Below are 18922 nucleotides of genomic sequence, written 5' to 3'. Positions count from 1 at the left end.
TTTGGATTAAATTTAAAAATTCAATTGAAACTCATTTAAAGTAACGATGATTTATCAAACAAGATATCATAAAAGTTATTAGAGAGAGTATAAAAAAAGATAAATCTATTATTATTAATGAAAAATTATTAAAAAAAAAGATGAAAATGGTCGAAAAAAGGGGATTTGTAAATGATTGGACAAAATCAAGCTAACTTGTCTACCCCAACTCAATTTCAGACATGTTTGAGCTCACTATGATGTAATCTTATTCTCATATATAGTTTGTCCATACAAGAAAAAGATTACGCTTAAAACAATTGTAATTGTACGATTGGGGGAATCTGTGAAAATTTAAGAGCCATGCTGTCACAGAAAGAAGAGAAAAGAAGAAAAAAAGAATAGAACTTAGGAAGGAAACTATCTCCCCTGAAGAAGCCGCAATTTTGGAGTCAAAAGACATGTGGAACATGACAAGAGTTTTGGTGTTACGTTTATTTCCCTGTTGCAAATCTTTCATCTCAAGTAAATTAAAGTGGTTAAAGGTCTTAATCAGAGAATTTGATCTGTAGATTTAATTAAATTAATTTTAGATGGTGAGTCATATTGTTGGCAAAAAATTCCTCAGATTAGTTGGTAAAGTCATAAATGAACGCCAAACCATGATTTTTCTCGAAGCTTTTTTGGAAGTTATCAGGAAATTCACAACACAACATCTGCAAAGGCCAAAGCTCAATTCATTAACGAGCCTTTCACTGTCTACTTTGCCCTGGTGCCCACGTTATAGAGGTAGATTGGCTCTCGATTGATTTTTAGATTTTAATATGAGAGAAAAAATGGAAGATAGCAACTGCAAGATCATAGCGCAAGCTTCACTGCTGGGCCATGGCCCCGGCAACTTTACCAGTGGCGGCCGGTACCCTATGAAAATCCTTTGTTAAGACTTGTATTAGTAAACAACTAGTCCAGATTGTTTTGTGTTTTTTTGGATGTCTTTATCAGTTCCTTTCATTTTGAATTAGGCTGGAAACACGTTCACATTAGCTGAAGAAATTAAACTCCTCTGTTCAGGGTTGCCATGGCTTGCTTTTCGAGGCTTTCATATTGTTTTGTATTTTCTGGGTTATTTTATTGTACTTAAACTTCTTTCTTCTTAATTAAAAATTTTAACCTTTTGGACTTTGTTGCTAATTTGGTACCCTAACACTACAGTCTTTTTTGACAAGCTTAAAAGATTTCCTGGAAATCAAAATGTCTATATGCATTATATATCACTATAACTATGCTGGGCCAATTTTGGCTAAAATGTAACAGCAAGAGCTTGAAGTTAAGCATGAGGAGTTCTTTAGGGGGCTTCAGAATCCTGGTTATATGCCTGTTTCTGGTTTGTTCCATAAGAACTGTCACTGCAGAAGACACAATTTCTATGGGCCAATCTATTAGAGACGGGGAGACAGTAGTTTCAGCAGGAGAAAGCTTTGAACTTGGGTTCTTCAGTCCAGGAACATCAAATAGCAGATACTTGGGGATTTGGTATAAGAAAATTTCACCTGGGACAGTTGCTTGGGTTGCTAATAGAGATTCTCCACTTTCTGATCTCTCAGGAGTTCTTAGTATTAATCTTCAGGGAGATCTTGTGCTTCTCAATAGCACAAATTACACTATTTGGTCATCAAATTCGTCGAAAACAGCTCAGAATCCTGTCGCCGTGCTCTTAGATTCAGGAAACCTTGTTTTGAAAGATAAAAATGATGATGATAGCACAGACAACTTTTTGTGGCAGAGCTTCGATTATCCATCTCATACTTTATTACCAGGTATGAAACTTGGCATAAACTTTGTTACAGGTTTGAACAGGTTTTTGTCATCCTGGAAGAGCTTAGATGATCCTTCTAAAGGAGATTACACATTTGGCATAGACCCTGATGGGTATCCGCAAGCATATCTTAGAAAGGGATCAGATATACTATTTAGATCAGGTTCCTGGAATGGTCTTCATTGGACAGGAGCTTCAACACTGAAACCAAATTCAGTCTATACTTACGAGTTTGTATTGAATGAGAATGAAGTGTACTACAAATTTGAAATCCTGAATAATTCAGTCCCTTCAAGGATGGTGCTGAGCCCTTCAGGTCAGTTGCAGCGTTTCACATGGATAGATCGAGCGGGAAGATGGGCTCCATATTCTGCAACAATGAGTGATCAGTGTGACAATTATGACCTGTGTGGTGCATATGCTAGTTGTAACATTAATAACCCTCCAGGTGTATGTGGTTGCCTGGATGGATTCTCACCAAAATCTCCAGGAGATTGGAATATCTTCGATTGGTCCGATGGGTGTGTTCCAAGGACTCCATTAAACTGCAGTGAGACTGGAGATGGCTTTTTGAAGGTTTCGGCTGTAAAATTGCCGGATACGAGTCATTCAAAGGCTGATAAGAACATCAGTCTTTTGGAATGTGACAAACTCTGTCTTGACAATTGCTCTTGCACAGCATATGCAAATTTAGATGTCAGAGATGGGGGAAGTGGTTGTTTGCTCTGGTATGGTAACCTCATTGACATAAGAGATTATTCTGACAGTGACAGTGGGCAAGATCTCTATGTTAAGATGGCTGCTTCAGAACTAGGTATTCTTCCTTATTGACATATCTTGTTCTTTAACTCTATAGTATTTCTTCACAATTTTACTGCTAAAATTTGTTTAATAACTCTATTTTCAATGTTTCAGATATAATTAGGAAAAGAGGGCAATTCAGTAAGAAGCATGTGGTGATCATAGTAACATCTGTAATTGCAGCCATGGGAGTCCTTGCAATAGGATGTATCGCATATATGCTGAGAAAGGAACTGAAGAATCAAGGTAAAATAACTAAATAAAAATCTCTGCTAGACTAAATTTGGTTCAATTTGTTCTATTTTGTAGACATGAAACGATTGTTGTCTCACTGTAAATATTGCTTGCCAATTTTCTCTGATAAACTTGCAGGGAGGACTGAGAACACCCATCAATTTTTAGACCAAAGCAATAAAGACAGCAGGGAAAGTGAAATGGAACTGCCAATGTTTGATTTAACCACCATAGCTAACGCCACTAACAACTTTTCAAACAATAACAAGCTGGGAGAAGGTGGTTTTGGGCCTGTTTACAAGGTAACTTTGCAGCATGCAAACAAGTTTTGTGCTACAAAACTTCATAGAAAAAAAAGATTGATGTTTGAGTGATGGTTTGCAGGGTAAGTTGATAGAGGGACAAGAAATTGCAGTTAAAAGGCTTTCAACAACTTCTGGACAAGGAATGGTAGAGTTCAGAAATGAAGTTCTTCTGATTGCTAAACTTCAGCACCGAAATCTTGTAAAGATTCTTGGTTGTTGCAATCATCAAAATGACAGAATGTTAGTTTACGAATACATGCCCAACAAAAGCTTGGACAACTTTATTTTTGGTATGATATATCTTCACACAGACCATTTTTTTAAGTCATATAGTACCCATTTAATCACAGAGCTAAGAACTAACGTTGATGGGGAATTTTTTAGATGAAAAAAGAAGGAAATTACTGGATTGGGGCAAGCGCATCAATATTATTGAGGGAATTGCCAGAGGGCTTCTTTATCTTCATCAAGACTCTAGATTGAGAATTATACATAGAGACCTGAAAGCTAGTAATGTGTTATTAGATCATGAAATGAATCCCAAAATTTCAGATTTTGGCATGGCTAGGACATTCTGGGGTGATCAAACTGCAGCAAACACAAGTAAAATTGCAGGAACATAGTAAGTGCCCTTGCTTTTTTTCTTATCCAGCTTATGCAATTTGTTGTCAAATCCCCTCCCTGACCCTTTTCCAATGCAATCTTGCAGTGGTTATATGTCTCCTGAATATGCAGTAGACGGGCTCTTTTCAGTAAAATCTGATGTCTTCAGCTTTGGCGTTTTAGTACTGGAGATAGTAAGTGGAAAAAGAAACAGAGGATTTCAAAACCCTCAGCACAACCACAACCTTCTTGGACATGTAAGCACAAGGATGTGCCAAAACCCATTTGAACATTAACTTCAAATGCCTTTTAGCTTTGAATCTAACTGTTGTTTTTATCGGCAATTTCCAGGCATGGAAACTGTGGATTGAAGGGAGGCCATTGGAGCTAATTGATGAATCTTTGGATGAGGCTTGCCCATCGCCTGAAATATTAAGGTGCATTCATGTTGGTCTGCTATGCGTGCAACAGGCACCTGAAGACAGGCCAATTATGGCATCTGTTGTTCTGATGCTGGGTGGTGAAAGATCATTGCCTCAACCGAAACAGCCTGGTTTTTTCACAGAAAGAAATCTGCCTGAATCCTTGGAGTCCTCAACAAGCAAGCATAAATTTTCTTCAAACAATGAAATCACATTCTCATTGTTAGAGGCTCGTTAAGTGTATGATGTCAATCCAGTATTCTTCTATCTAACATAGTCCTCTTAATCATTTTATACGACTTGAGTTTGTAGAATAATTTTATTTATTTATTTTTGTCCAAAATCTACCATAGTTCTCGAAGAAGATATCCTTCAAGCTTGAAAGTCTTCAAGGTAAGAAAAACCAAAGTAAAATTGATGCAACAAGTCAAGAAGAAAGAAAGGTTTAAAGATTGAAGCATGAAGATGTAGGTTGAAAAAAATTGAAAGAGTTTACAAGAATCTGAGGACAATTGAATAATCAATAGAAGATTACAGATAAAGCAGGGATGTTGAAAAAATAACTTGTAATCTAGAAGAAATAGGCATGGATCAGAACAAAAAGAAAATTTTATAACTAATAGATTTAGAAAGAATTAATATAATAAAAAACTAAATCATTGAGATTTTGAAAAACTAATGCAAATAAAGCATTAGTTCTACCTAGAACTGACGATGAGGGCTATGGGGAGGACTTACAGGTAGGGATGGCAATTTGGACCCGATTTTAGGGGTCCCGACCCTTCCCGACCCTAACGGGGAGGGGATTCCCCGATAAAAACGGGAAAAGGGGCGGGGATGGGGACGAAAAAAATCCCCGTAATCGGGGACGGGTCGGGGATGGGGATACATGTGTCCCCGCCCCGCCCCTCCCCTCCCCTCCCCTCCTCGCCCCGCCCCGTCCCCGCCCCGGCCCGCCCCTCCCCTCCCCACCCCACCCCACCCCCTAAACCTAATATATTAATATAATAATTTCTAAGCTATTAAATTTTAGAAATTTTTACATTATGATTTATTAAAACTATAACTTTAATTTTGCTAATTTTTGAATTATCAATTATTAGCTTTTACTAATTTCTAAACTATTAATCTAATATATTAAAAAAATCCCAAAATCTCATTATCATAAAATGCAAATGCACCAAATTAATTTTATTTCAACTTCAAAACTTAATTAGTCCATCCACCAGATTTTACACACAAAAAATAATAAATTATAAACTTGATAAAATCAATTGAAGTGAATGAAAAGTGTTAAATTTAATGTTATTATAAAATTACCCTAAATCACATACATGAAAAGCTACTAATGAAGAGATTGATTATTGCATATTGTTAGATTTTATGAAAACTTTATATTTGAACTAAAATAACAAAGAATATTTTGTAGCTTTTGTAGCAAGTGATATTTTGAGAAAATATGATTTATTTTATTTATTGAAATATATAAAAGAATTAAAATTTATATTTATGGGTATGGGGAGGGGATTTTTCCCCGCGGGGACGGGGAGGGGATGGGGAGGGGATTTTCCTTCACGGGGAGGGGACGGGGATTATTTTTTATCCCCGCAACGGGGACGGGGCGGGGACGGGGATTGATATCCCCTACGGGGATGGGGACGGGGATTGATATCCCCTCCCCGCCCCTCCCCATTGCCATCCCTACTTACAGGTGAACCAGTAAAAATTATAAAAAAAAAAAAACTAAAAATATATATATAAAAATTCAATTTTTAATGAGTGGACAACAACAAAAAAACCCACGGAAGCATGACTCAAAGGCTACGAGTTTTGGTCAGGCCCAGCCCGACCTGGCCTATGAACAGGTCTAGTTGTGCCAAACAAGCCCAAACTGAAAAGGTTTTGGGCTTCAAGAACTCCTGTATTTTACAGACACCAAACAACTCTGCGTTCTCCAATCATTTTGGGACACAAGCCATCTAAACTACAATAATTTTAGTGCAGCACACTGAGCAATGAAGATATTGTCCGGTGAAAGATTATCCAAGGCTGGACAACAACATGCATAATTTTTAAGTAGGATTATTTCCAACCCTAACTTTGTATTGTGCTACCCTTGTTATGGGAAAAAAGAGGTGCCTTGACACGCAATTTTGGGCCCAAGAAGCCCACCTAATTAATGATCCATTATTAACACTACCAACATTTTTGTATTCAAGTTGTTGTAGGTCAGCATGTCATTAATTATTGGCTCCATAGCTTATCTTCTGCCCTATGATTCTACCTCTAGTGTCCTACTGTATTTCTAGTTTTCAACCATGATTAGATCTTCTTCAACAAAAATGAATGTCGATGAGACACTTCTCAACCGACTATTGAAATTAGGAATAGGTTTGGATTCACAACTTAACGATATTATTTATTTTACGGATAACTTTTTAATATTATTATATACTAATTTAAATAAATTATAATTTAAATTAATATTATATATTTTATTTGAATTTAAGTCAACCCTAAATTGATTCTTTCTTTCTTAGTTGATGTTGTCATATTACTTATATGATTATTGAAATACCCATATATTTTTTGTAAACCCAAACAATAATCAAGGAGAAGATGGTGAAAAGGTTTCTCCTTTGTTGACTATTTCCCACTCAAAGTTAACCTATTGTTCAATATGTAATTATTAGTAATAAATATTGATAATAACAAATTAATTGGTAGTAAATGTATGTTTAAATACTAAAAAATAATATTTTAAAATTATTTAAATATTAATATGTTCCTGGACATGGTCTTTGACTCAAGTGACTGTTAGGTTAGGTATAATTCCGTCTTCTCCAAGTGAACTTTTTTCATAAAAAAATTATCAAAAGCAAATCCTGGTATGACCGATTCCAGTTTCTAGAATTACCTTGACCATCCAGACAAACTTATCCAATCAAGTCAAAAAGCAAAACATGTGGTAGAAAACAGATAACTTTTTCGGGGTTTTGGTTCAGTTTTTTTAGATCGTATTGATAATCTATTTTTTAATTTTTTATTTAATTTATTAATAATAAAATATTACAGTAATTTTTTATTATCAATATTGATATAACAGATAATATAGTTGATAATTTGATTATTATCTTTATCTTAGATATTTAAAATTATCAAGGTAATTTTGATTTTGTTATAATTATATTATTTTTTTATTCATTTTTTAAGACAAAAATAAATTTATTTTTAATTAATATGGTAAATAATATAAAAAATATTTAAAATTAATTATATTCAAAGATATTTAAGTAAAATAATTTATTAGTAATCTTTTATTACTTTTAATCAAACACAATAATTATATATAACTATCAAATTTTATCAAACATAATAATAATTTATATCTAATAATTTTATAAATAATCTATCTTCAAGATAATCTTTTTATTTTAATAATAAAATATTATCTAAACTAATGCTTTATTTTTAAGGTAATCTTTTGAGTAAGTCACGGGCAGTGAGTTAGATTTGGTCCCCTCGGCTCTCTCCTCTGAAAATGAAAGAAAATGAGAGGAAGAGCTGCCGTGTATATGCAGATAAAGGAGACTTGGTCATGAAGATTTATGTTCATTTTAAACATAATATCAGCAACTGGCAACTTCCATGGTGGTTTCCAATTAAAGGGTCCATCATAAATTAATCTCTGAAAACAATTTTGTTGCAAGCTGTAGAAAATTGCTTTGCTCCTCCCCCTTTCAGGAGGGTTAAAAAAAGCAGGATTTTTGCAAAATGTCATCTAAGTCGTTTGCTTTAAGCAGGGTTTCACCTAAAAGTTGATTGTGTAAAGAAGGGTTTCAGTAAATAAGTCTTCAAAGTCGTTCGGATTTACTTTCCATTTCAACCACTTCACTTGGCTCAGAATGCTTCCCTGCCTAACTCAAACATGAATATTTTCTTTGTCCTGTCTTGTTTATCAATCTTTAAGCCATATGCAATTTCCAGTCAAGCGTATGCCAAAATGCATTTGGTGTATTCAATTAATAAGTGGACATTTTTACAGGAATTACTGGTCTGGTATTTTCAATAAACTCCATCCAAAATGATATTTTGCTAACTACGGAAGAATTTAATATACGGACCTAGCAATATTTATGGTATATGAACTATTCCTGGTCAGTCTTCGTGGCCGCAGAACATAACTGATAACTGATAAAGAAATAAAGAATTAGATCTAAAGCTTGAGAGAGTCTATGCATGGCAGGTGGCTGCACAATTCTCTTTATCTTCTGTTTTCTGGTTTCTACAGTAACAACAGCCACTACAGTAGGCACCATTATCCCTGGCCAAGCCATCAGAAGTGGTGAGAGTACCGTTGTTTCAACAGGTCAAGCTTTTGAACTTGGTTTTTTCCCTCCTGGAAGATCAAGTTACCGATACTTGGGAATTTGGTATAAGAAACTACCTGGAAAGGAATATGACGGAACTGTTATATGGGTAGCCAACAGAGATACTCCCCTCTCAGATTCCTACGGAGTTCTAACTATCACTGAGAAAGGAGTTCTTGTTCTTCGCAATAGTACAAATGACACTGTTTGGTCCTCAACTGTGTCAAAAATTGCGCATAATCCAGTTGCTGTGCTATTAGAATCAGGAAATCTTGTTGTGAAAGATGCGAATGAGGACAATAACCCGGATAACTTTTTGTGGCAGAGTTTTGATTATCCATGTGATAACTTGTTATCAGGTATGAAGCTTGGAGTAAACTTGGTTACTGGTCTAAACAGGTACATGTCATCCTGGAAGAGCAAAGATGATCCTGCTCATGGAGATTTCAAATATATGATAGATCCACATGGGGTTCCACAACTAGTTCTTAAAAAGGGGAATGCAACTCAATTTAGGGCAGGTCCATGGAACGGTCTTCGTTGGACGGGCGTGCCTCAACTGAGAGAAAATCCTGTTTATGGATTTGAGTTTGTTTGGAACGAGAAGGAAGTGTTCTACAGGTTTAATGTCACTAATAGTTCTGTCCCTTCAAGGATGGTGTTAAGTCCAACAGGTGTTACAGAGCGGTTAACATGGATAGACCGAAGCCAGAGTTGGAAGCCTTTTTCACGGTTCTCCGGGGTGACACTTGATCAATGTGACAATTATGCATTGTGTGGTGCATACGCTAGTTGCAACATAAATATGAACACTCCATCATGTGAGTGTTTGGAAGGATTCAAACCAAAGTTCCCTGATGAGTGGAGTAATTTAGATTGGTCTAATGGGTGTGTTCGAAAGACACAATTGAACTGCAAGAATGGGGATGGCTTTCTGAAGCACAAAGGAGTGAAATTACCTGACACGCGTTCATCTAGAATTAACAAGAACATCAGCCTTTTGGAATGTGAGATATTGTGTTTAAACGATTGCTCTTGTACAGCATATGCAAATTCAGATATTAGAGGAAGTGGTTGCTTGCTCTGGTTTGGTGAACTGGTTGATATAAGATCACTTACCGAGAATCAACAAGACCTCCATATAAGAATGGCTGCTTCAGAACTAGGTACCATTTCTTTACTTTTCTGCCTCATCTTTTCACCCAAAATCTTTTCTACAGTTGGACATGGTTTTCAAATTTCTAGTACTAATTACTAGCAACATTAGGAGCAAACTTAAGTTATTGTTCAATTTCAAGAATTTGTTTGAGAATTTTATGTTTAATCTTTCAGCTAGTATTGAAAGAAGAAGACAATCCAGAAAGAAAAGGATTGTGATCATCATAGTTACATCTGTGCTTTTAGCCTTGGCCATGGTTGTGCTTATCTTTGGATGGATCTTATATTTGAGAAAAAAGAAACCCAGGAATCAAGGTAAATTAGCTCATCAGTTACCCCTGTTGATTTAATTTCCAATTTAGGCTATACCTCTTTAGTGAAGTGCATTAACAGCTTTGAATAAAATGATTTAAGGCAACGGGAATGAAGAAATGGATTTACCAATATTTGATTGGGCAGCCATAGCTAATGCCACTTGCAACTTCTCAGACAATAACAAACTGGGAGAAGGAGGTTTTGGACCTGTTTACAAGGTACAATATTCAAATAAGGTGTTCTATCGTCTCTTAGAATAAGAATTTTACTTCTGTGAATGATAATTTTCCAGGGTATTTTATTGGAGGGGCAAGAAATTGCAGTTAAAAAGCTTTCCAAAAGTTCTGGACAAGGAAAGGAAGAGTTCAAAAATGAAGTTATTCTGATTGCTAAACTTCAGCACCGAAATCTTGTAAAGCTTCTTGGTTGCAGCATGCAAAAAGATGAAAGATTGTTAATTTACGAATATATGCCAAACAAAAGCTTGGACTACTTTATCTTTGGTTTGATCTTCTTTTCGAAACTGACACTGTTTGTGGTTTTTATTCATATAATTCAGTTATCTGTTTTTCAAAATTTAAGTATTGGCTGAGGACTAACTTGGATGAGAAACTGTTCAGATGAAGGAAGAAGCAAATTAATGGATTGGAACAAGCGAGTCAGCATTATTGGAGGAATTGCTAGAGGGCTTCTTTATCTTCATCAAGACTCCAGACTGAGGATAATACATAGAGATCTCAAAGCTAGTAATATATTATTAGATAAAGAAATGAATCCGAAAATTTCAGACTTCGGTCTGGCTAGGACATTTGGGGGGGATCAAACTGAGGCAAACACAAACAGGGTCGTTGGAACATAGTAAGTAAGCTTGCATTTGTTTTATTATTAATCTTTTATCATATTTAGCCTTCTTTCTCTGACACATCGGGATGTTTCAGTGGTTATATGTCTCCGGAGTATGCAGTAGATGGGCTCTTCTCGGTGAAATCCGATGTCTTCAGCTTTGGTGTTATAGTACTAGAGATAGTGAGTGGGAAGAAAAACAGAGGATTCCACCATCATGATCACCAGCATAACCTCCTTGGACATGTAAGCTTTAGAAAAAAGATTGTCACCAGAATTTTGTCTGTTTTAATTTAGAATCTGATTCCTATAGTTAATAGAAGCTCTTCAAAGTACGGAAGTGGAATGTAATTTTCGTTGTCTTCTGTTCAGGCATGGAGACTGTGGATAGAAGGGAGACCAGTGGAGCTAATAGATAAATCTTTTGATGAATCTTCTGCTTTATCTGAGGTACTACGATGCATTCATGTCGGTCTGTTATGTGTGCAACAAGCACCAGAAGCCAGGCCAAATATGTCAACTGTGGTTCTAATGTTGTGTGGTGAAGGATCGTTGCCCCAACCAAAGCAGCCTGGTTTTTTCACAGAAAGAAATCTGACTGGATCACAGTCCTCGTCAAGTAAAGAGAAATCATGTTCAACAAACGAAATCACAGTCTCATTGATAGAGGGTCGTTGAAGAAACAGCACTTCATGAAGAAAACTAAAAATCTACAAGTATCCACTGTAAATAAGCTTAAGGATAGTTCTCAGGGAATTTTTATAAATGTGGATTTGTGGAGATATTTTACCAAAAATCTTACTAGATCTTCAATAATATTATACAACCAGCAAAGTAATTTCTACTTTCTAATAAAGATACATACTGCTGATTCAATGGCTTCTATTGGAGTGGTTAACTGTTCCCTGTCAGTAGAGAGTAATGACCTGAAAACAATCTCAAGAGTTGTTACAGTTTATTTCAGATTAAAAGGTTTAAAATGACTTCTGATAGAACCCTGATCACTATCTGCACACATAAAGGTAGGATTGAGAGCAGAGAAAACCAGCTAGCAAAGTGTGCTAGAAAGGAGATGATTAAGGAAGATTCTAAGAGCACCTAGTCTTGGCCTTGTACCCAAATGTGGTATGTAAATCCCACATCGACAAATCATGAAAAGGATATTGGATCTGTTAATGCATCTCAAATCGTTTAAGGGTACTAAGATTAACGCAAAGCCTAAAAGTAAAACTGTGTGTTTAAAACAAGATAATTTCACACCATGATAGATTATGTATTCAAAGTTGACAATATTTTATGAAAAAATAGAGAATAAAGTGTGAGAGTAGAGGGGAGAAAAGCAGTTTTTACTGAAGGGACAGTAATAGCCTCTTGAATAGCCAGAATTTTGTCTGTCATTTTATTCAGTTTGCAAGCCAAGAGGGGGTCTATGCATCTACCTTCCTTATAATTGCCTTACTGATCAATGAGCAATATCTTTGAGTAAAATTACCAGTCCATTTTCTTACTTATTTCTGAATCTTTGTTCAAGCAATTCTGTGCGTTTTCTGGTTTGTAACACCTTTAAATAAAGGTAATGTTTTTAAAACCAAACTAATGATCTAATTAGTTATCTCATTAGTTTATGGTTCAATAAAAAATTTATCGATTTAACTTATTATTAAATTATAATAAATTTTTTTAAATAATATTAGATTAACCAATAGACTATGTTTACAAATTTATAAAAAATAAATTCAATTAAGATACTCAAACCTATAGTAATTAGAATATATATTTTCTATCTCATTATGTAAAAAAAAAAAAAAAATATGCAAATCATTATCTATAGAAAATATTTTAATGGATATGAGATACATTTTTTTAATATTTTTTATTTTATTTTTGAACTTATGTTTTTCTTATAAACTTTTAGAAATTTATCCACTCTAATCTAAAATAATGAAATTATTCAAAAATAATTAAATTTTATAAAATACTTTAAATTTTGATCAAATCTAATTTTATTGATTTTAATCGATTTATCGATTTATCGATTTTAATTGGGTTTAATCAAGTTAATAAATAAATTATTTTTTAATGTTAATCAAACCAAAATTAGATCTAATTTCTAATTTAATCAATTAAATTAATCAATCCGATCTAATTTTCAAAATAGTAGATAATTCCCCAACTCATTCAAATGATATTAGGGCAATAAATTACCCATTCCCTTGCTTAAAATAGTGTTAAATCAATGCCGTGAATGATGACGCTAATTTAGGGATAACTGTGGATGAGTCAAAAAATTGACAGATCAAGTCAACTGAAGTAAGATGTTCTGCCGTATGTTTACTTTAAAATTCCTACTTTCTAGTTAAAGTACCTAAGAAATAAATTATAACTGCCCTATGAAATACTAAACTTTTTTGTATGTACGCCGTGTTTGCTAGGCCAACTACGGTGGCCACATATAACAAGGGAATAATGTTGAATGCAAGCTTGATATGAGAGTTTATGGGAGGTTTCATATTGCTAATTTTCTCTGTTTTGGTAGTTTCTACCGTGACAACTGCCATTACAAGAGACACCATCACCTTTGGCCAGTCTGTTAGAGATGGTGAAACAATAGTTTCAGCAGGTGAGGGTTTTGAACTGGGATTTTTCAGTCCTGGGAAATCGAAGAGCCGGTATGTGGGAATTTGGTACAAGAAAGTGTCAACTGGGACAATCACATGGGTTGCCAACAGAGATGCTCCAATTTCTGACCACTCTGGAGTTTTAAATATCACTCAGCAAGAACTCTTGTCCTTCTCAATAGCTCAAACTACACTGTTTGGTCATCAAATGTTTCCAGAACTGCGAAGAATCCAATTGCTGTGCTTTTAGAATCAGGAAATCTCGTTGTTAAAGATGAAAATGATGATAATAACCCAGATGGATTTCTGTGGCAGAGCTTTGATCATCTTTGTGACACCTTATTACCAGGAATGAAACTTGGAGTAAATTTGGTTACTGGTCTTAACAGGTTCCTATCTTCCTGGAAGAGCTTAGATGATCCCGCTGAAGGCGAATTTAAGTCTATGATAGATCCCCATGGGGTTCCTCAGCTAGTTCTTTGTAAGGGTTCTGAAATTCTATTAAGGGCAGGTTCTTGGAATGGCCTTCGTTGGACGGGGGTTCCTCAGTTGGAACCAAATCCAGTTTATACATTTGAGTTTGTGTGGAATGCCAACGAGACATTCTACAGGTTCAACATAAAAAACAGTTCAGTCCTTTCAAGGATGGTGTTGGACCCCTCAGGTGTTGTTCATCGTCTCACTTGGGTGGAAAGAACCAAAAGCTGGGAATCGTTCTCGCGGTTCAGTGGTGTGACACTTGATCAGTGTGAAAAATATGCCTTATGTGGTCCAGATGCTAGTTGTGGCTTTAAAATGAACGCTCCTGTATGCGAATGCTTGGAGGGATTTATACCCAAGTTTCCGGATGAATGGAATTTCTCAGATTGGTCTGATGGGTGTGCTCGAAGGACTAAATTGGGATGCGATAATGGGGATGGTTTCCTGAAGCACAAATCAGTGAAATTGCCTGACACTCGTAACGCATGGGCTGACAAGAACATTGGTCTTTTGGAATGCGAGAAGATCTGCTTAAAGAACAGCTCTTGTACAGCATATGCAAATTCAGATATCAGAGCAGGTGGAAATGGCTGTTTGCTCTGGTTTGGTGAACTAATTGATATAAGAGAACTTACTGACATTGGGCAAGATCTCTATATACGACTTGCTAGTTCAGAAATAGGTAAAGATTTTTATGTGATATCCTATCATTTTTCCTCAAAACTAAAGTCTTGAGGAGTTTTTTAAATGGCTGGTTCTGGTATTATTCAATCTTCATTTGTCAAATTTGAAGGAGAAATCATTAATAAATGCGCCACATTGCAGCTGCAAAATTGGAAAAAAAATTTTTGATTGACTTGACGATTATAATTGGACCAAGTATACCATATAAAGCAAAACTTGCAAAAAGAAAAAGATTGGTTGTTCAAACACTAGCCGGAAAATTAATCCTCCATCCCACCAAATTAAGTTCATTTGTTGCAGATCAATTTCCTCGCCAAACTTAGACGACTAATGAAGTTTTCTTCATGTTGGCCATAAACTAAGAAGTATGAAGGTATCAGTTGCAGGCTTTGTTGTCCTTATCATATATTTTATTTCATTATTTTTCACAATAGGCTGTTCAGCAAGAGACGCTCTTGATGCAAAGCAATCACTTAAAGATGATGAAACCATAGTGTCCGCAGAAGGAAATTTTGAGATGGGATTTTTTAATCCTGGAAAATCTGAAAAACGTTACTTGGGGATATGGTACAAGAAGATAGCTACTGGGACAGTTGTTTGGGTTGCCAACAGAGATAATCCCCTTAATGATTCTTCAGGGGTGCTTAAGTTTCTTGATGAAGGAAATCTTGCCCTTGTCAATAGTACAAATGATACCATCTGGTCTTCCAAGTTATCAAGATCGGCTACCAATCCAGTTGCACGGCTTTTGGATACAGGAAATCTTGTTGTGGTAGATGTAAATGATGATAACCCCGAAAACTTCTTGTGGCAGAGTTTTGATTACCCTGGTAACACATTTTTAGCAGGCATGAAGGCCGGTATAGACTTTCGCACTGGCCTGAAAAAAGACTTGACATCCTGGAAGAGTCCAGATGATCCTTCTGCAGGTGAATATTCAAACCGGCTTGATCCTGGTGGAGTACCACAGCTTCTTTTATGGAAGGGTTCAGTTTTGAGGTTCAGGTCTGGTCCATGGAATGGTCTCAGGTTTAGTGGTATGCCAAATTTAAAACCTAACCCAATTTACACATTCGAATTTGTTTTCAATGATGAGGAAATATACTACAAGTATGAACTGGTTAACAGCCAGTTGTGACAAGAATGGAGCTCTGCAGTGATACATATGGGTTGATCGAACTAAGGAATGGAACCTGTACGTAGATGCATCAATGGATGATTGTGACAGGTATGCATTGTGTGGTGCACATGGTAGTTGCAACATAAACAATTCCCCAGCATGCGGGTGCTTGGAGGGATTTGAGCCAAAATTCCCCGAAGAATGGGTCGCAGCTGATTGGTCTCATGGATGTGTGCGGAAGGTCTCATTGGATTGCAGCGAAGGGGAAGATTTTCTGAAATATTCTGGAATTAAAGTGCCTGACACGCGGCAGTCTTGGTATAATAAAACCATGAACCTTGAAGAATGCAAGAAGGTGTGTTTGATGAACTGCTCATGTACTGCATATGCCAATATGGATATCAATGGAGGAGGAAGTGGATGCATACTTTGGTTCAATGATCTGCTTGATATCAGACAGTATAATGAAAATGGGCAAGATATATACATAAGACTGGCTGCCTCAGGAATTGGTAATGTATTCATTTAATCTAAGTCATAATCATACTGCTGAATTAATGACAATTTTCACTTAATTTGGCTATGCAGCTGCATGCAGAAGTTCCAAAGGAAAAGAACGGATTATGAAGATATTCATCCCTTTGTTATGCTTTGTAATAATTCTCTTAGGTCTTTTCTTGATCTTCATTATCTTGAAGAAAATGGCTAAATTTAAGAGAAAAGGTAGTTCCGCTTGATTTTTATTGAAGGATAAGTATTATTATCATATTATTCGACTAATGTTCTTATTTGGCTCTTCTTGATGATGGAATGTAGGAAGTTTCATTTTCCTTTCGATTTGTTTTTGCATCAAGCAGGGACACCTTGATAAATTTCTTAAGTTTCGCTAGCATCCTCCCTGAGCTCCACTGTTTCTATTTTTGTAGGGGGCCTAGGGGCTTTTGTGCTGAACCAAGAGCATGACTTCACTGAAGAATGAGAGACAGAAGATTTGGAGCTACCATTATTTGATTTTGCTACATTAACAGATGCAACTGGTCATTTTTCATTGAACAATATGCTTGGCCAGGGCGGATTCGGATCAGTTTACAAGGTTATCCCAATATTGCTTATGGCTTCTTGGTTATTATTCTTGCTGCTATGCAATCTTCAGAATGCATGATTTAGGCTTTAATATCTGCATTTTTTGATATATTCAAAAGCAATATTATCTTTTTAGTGAAAACTAACTAAATTCACCAGTGCATATAAAGATTGGCTACTGACAAACTATTTTTTCCAGGGAAAATTAAAAGATGGGCAAGAAATAGCGGTGAAGAGGCTTTCACAGACATCGAGGCAGGGAATTGATGAGTTCAAGAATGAAGTTTCATGTATTGTTAAACTTCAGCACCGCAACTTAGTGAAGCTTCTCGGTTGCTGTATTCAAGCAGAAGAAAGGTTGCTGATCTATGAATATATGCCTAACAAGAGCTTGAACTTCTTTATTTTCGGTATGGTTCTCTCAAGACCCTCATTGGTTTCACTTCATTTCCACTATTTGCATAATTAGCAGCATTAGATTGTTTCTAAAGGAAAAAAATTGAGCAGATCAAAACAGAAGCAAAGTATTGGATTGGCCTAAGCGCTTCAACATCATCAATGGCATTGCTAGGGGACTTCTTTATCTTCATCAAGATTCCAGATTAAGAATCATTTACTGGGATCTAAAAGCTAGCAATATTTTATTAGATCATAATATGAATCCAAAAATTTCAGACTTTGGATTGGCAAGAAGTTTTGGCGGAGATGAAACAGCTGCAAATACAAACAAAGTTGTTCGAACATAGTAAGCAGTCTCAATGATTAATGCAATTTATCTTCAACTTGCTATTGCATGTAAACTTATTCAATTTTTCGGCCGCAGCGGCTACATGTCTCCAGAGTATACAATTGATGGACTCTTCTCCACAAAATCTGAGGTCTATAGTTTTGGAGTTTTGGTATTAAAGATAGTCAGTGGGAAGAGAAACAGGGGATTTACTCACTCTGATCACAACCTCAACCTTCTTGGGCATGTAAAGGCAAATATGATGTTTTATTGTTTTTGTATACCTAGATAACATATTGTCATATGATTGGATGATACATTATTCTTAACACATTTTTGGTGTATCCAACTGGACATTTGAAATTAAATGCATATAGTTTTATTGTTTTCTTTTAGTATAACTAGTTCTCTTCTTCTTACGGTTTCAAATTTTTCAGGCTTGGAGACTGTTCAATGAAGGCCGTTCTAACGAATTGATCGACAAATCTGTGAAGGAATTGTGGAACATATCCGAAGTGTTACGTTCAATTCATGTGGGCTTATTATGTGTGCAACAAAGTCCAGAAGATAGACCAGGCATGTCGACCGCAATGTTGATGCTGAGTAGTGATGTAGCATTGGCTCAGCCTAAGAAACCCGGGTTTTATTTAGAAAGGAGTTTGACAGAAGGAGATTCTTCAACAGGCAAGCAAGATTTATCTTCAACCAATGAAGTAACTGTTACATTGCTAGAGCCTCGATAAAATACACATCTTGTAACAGAGCCTGCATAGATTTGCAGAATATGTTTTTATCCTCAAAATAGTTTTCTTTGTGCATATGTTTTGATCACATTATAAAAGGCCATAGTCTCTTACTTTCTGTGAGAGCTTAGTGAATTCCTGGAGACAGAAGAGTGTCTAAATGGCTATGATTTGATTTCGTTGAAAGCATTGGCAAAACCATCCGAATTTTGAAAGAAAGAAAATATTTGGAGGATATGCATACGAGGAAAATCCTTTTACAGAATAAGAAAACCAGATGGCAAAATGCATAGGCATATACCTAATTGGATAGTAAATATGTTATCATGTGGTTAAATAATTTTAAATTAAAAATAAAATAATATCTTCTTTGTAAACTTATTATCAGACAGATAAAAATTTTTTTCAATCAATTAATTTACAGCTTTTGTTAGAAAAGATAAAATCGAATCTATCTAATAAAAACATTTATAAAATTATAATAATTATCATATAGTTTTTTAAAATTTAATAAGAACTAAACACATTCATGGTAAAGAGAGATGAAATTAAACCAAGTTATTAGCTTATCCATTTTTATAATATCATATGTTCATTGAAAGTTAGCTTTTGACACGCTAC

The 18922-nt window shown here is 35.5% G+C and overlaps 2 protein-coding genes and 2 pseudogenes across 2 annotated transcripts; all 4 read left to right on the top strand.

Moving 5' to 3' along the window:
- The first annotated feature begins 593 nt into the window (after window positions 1-593).
- LOC123223419 (G-type lectin S-receptor-like serine/threonine-protein kinase At4g27290) lies at window positions 594-4507 on the top strand. The gene is made up of 7 exons (XM_044646588.1): window positions 594-2609; window positions 2711-2842; window positions 2969-3132; window positions 3215-3425; window positions 3520-3757; window positions 3845-3995; window positions 4090-4507. The coding sequence occupies exons 1-7, from the start codon at window positions 1262-1264 to the stop codon at window positions 4396-4398; spliced, it is 2553 nt and encodes an 850-aa protein (XP_044502523.1). The 5' UTR covers window positions 594-1261; the 3' UTR covers window positions 4399-4507.
- A 3403-nt stretch (window positions 4508-7910) lies between these two features.
- On the top strand, window positions 7911-11722 carry LOC123223447 (G-type lectin S-receptor-like serine/threonine-protein kinase At4g27290). Its single transcript, XM_044646613.1, has 7 exons — window positions 7911-9696; window positions 9863-10003; window positions 10103-10221; window positions 10296-10506; window positions 10624-10861; window positions 10942-11092; window positions 11219-11722. The coding sequence occupies exons 1-7, from the start codon at window positions 8400-8402 to the stop codon at window positions 11522-11524; spliced, it is 2463 nt and encodes an 820-aa protein (XP_044502548.1). The 5' UTR covers window positions 7911-8399; the 3' UTR covers window positions 11525-11722.
- A 1613-nt stretch (window positions 11723-13335) lies between these two features.
- Window positions 13336-14716, top strand: LOC123223476 (annotated as a pseudogene).
- Window positions 14717-14964: 248 nt separating this feature from the next.
- LOC123223505 lies at window positions 14965-18533 on the top strand (annotated as a pseudogene).
- The last annotated feature ends 389 nt before the right edge of the window (window positions 18534-18922 follow it).

This window comes from Mangifera indica, chromosome 1 (genome assembly GCF_011075055.1).
Source record: "Mangifera indica cultivar Alphonso chromosome 1, CATAS_Mindica_2.1, whole genome shotgun sequence".
Classification (NCBI taxonomy): domain Eukaryota; kingdom Viridiplantae; phylum Streptophyta; class Magnoliopsida; order Sapindales; family Anacardiaceae; genus Mangifera; species Mangifera indica.
Note: the sequence above shows the minus strand (reverse complement) of the source record. Positions and strands in the feature narration are given on the sequence as shown.

Coding starts and splice junctions, on each gene's coding strand:
- LOC123223419 (XM_044646588.1), top strand. CDS start 1,262: ATGCTGGGCCAATTTTGGCTAAAATGTAACAGCAAGAGCTTGAAGTTA. Junction 3,426..3,519: donor CTTGGACAACTTTATTTTTG/GTATGATATATC, acceptor GGAATTTTTTAG/ATGAAAAAAGAAGGAAATTA. Junction 3,996..4,089: donor ACCACAACCTTCTTGGACAT/GTAAGCACAAGG, acceptor GGCAATTTCCAG/GCATGGAAACTGTGGATTGA.
- LOC123223447 (XM_044646613.1), top strand. CDS start 8,400: ATGGCAGGTGGCTGCACAATTCTCTTTATCTTCTGTTTTCTGGTTTCT. Junction 9,697..9,862: donor AATGGCTGCTTCAGAACTAG/GTACCATTTCTT, acceptor TTAATCTTTCAG/CTAGTATTGAAAGAAGAAGA. Junction 10,507..10,623: donor CTTGGACTACTTTATCTTTG/GTTTGATCTTCT, acceptor GAAACTGTTCAG/ATGAAGGAAGAAGCAAATTA.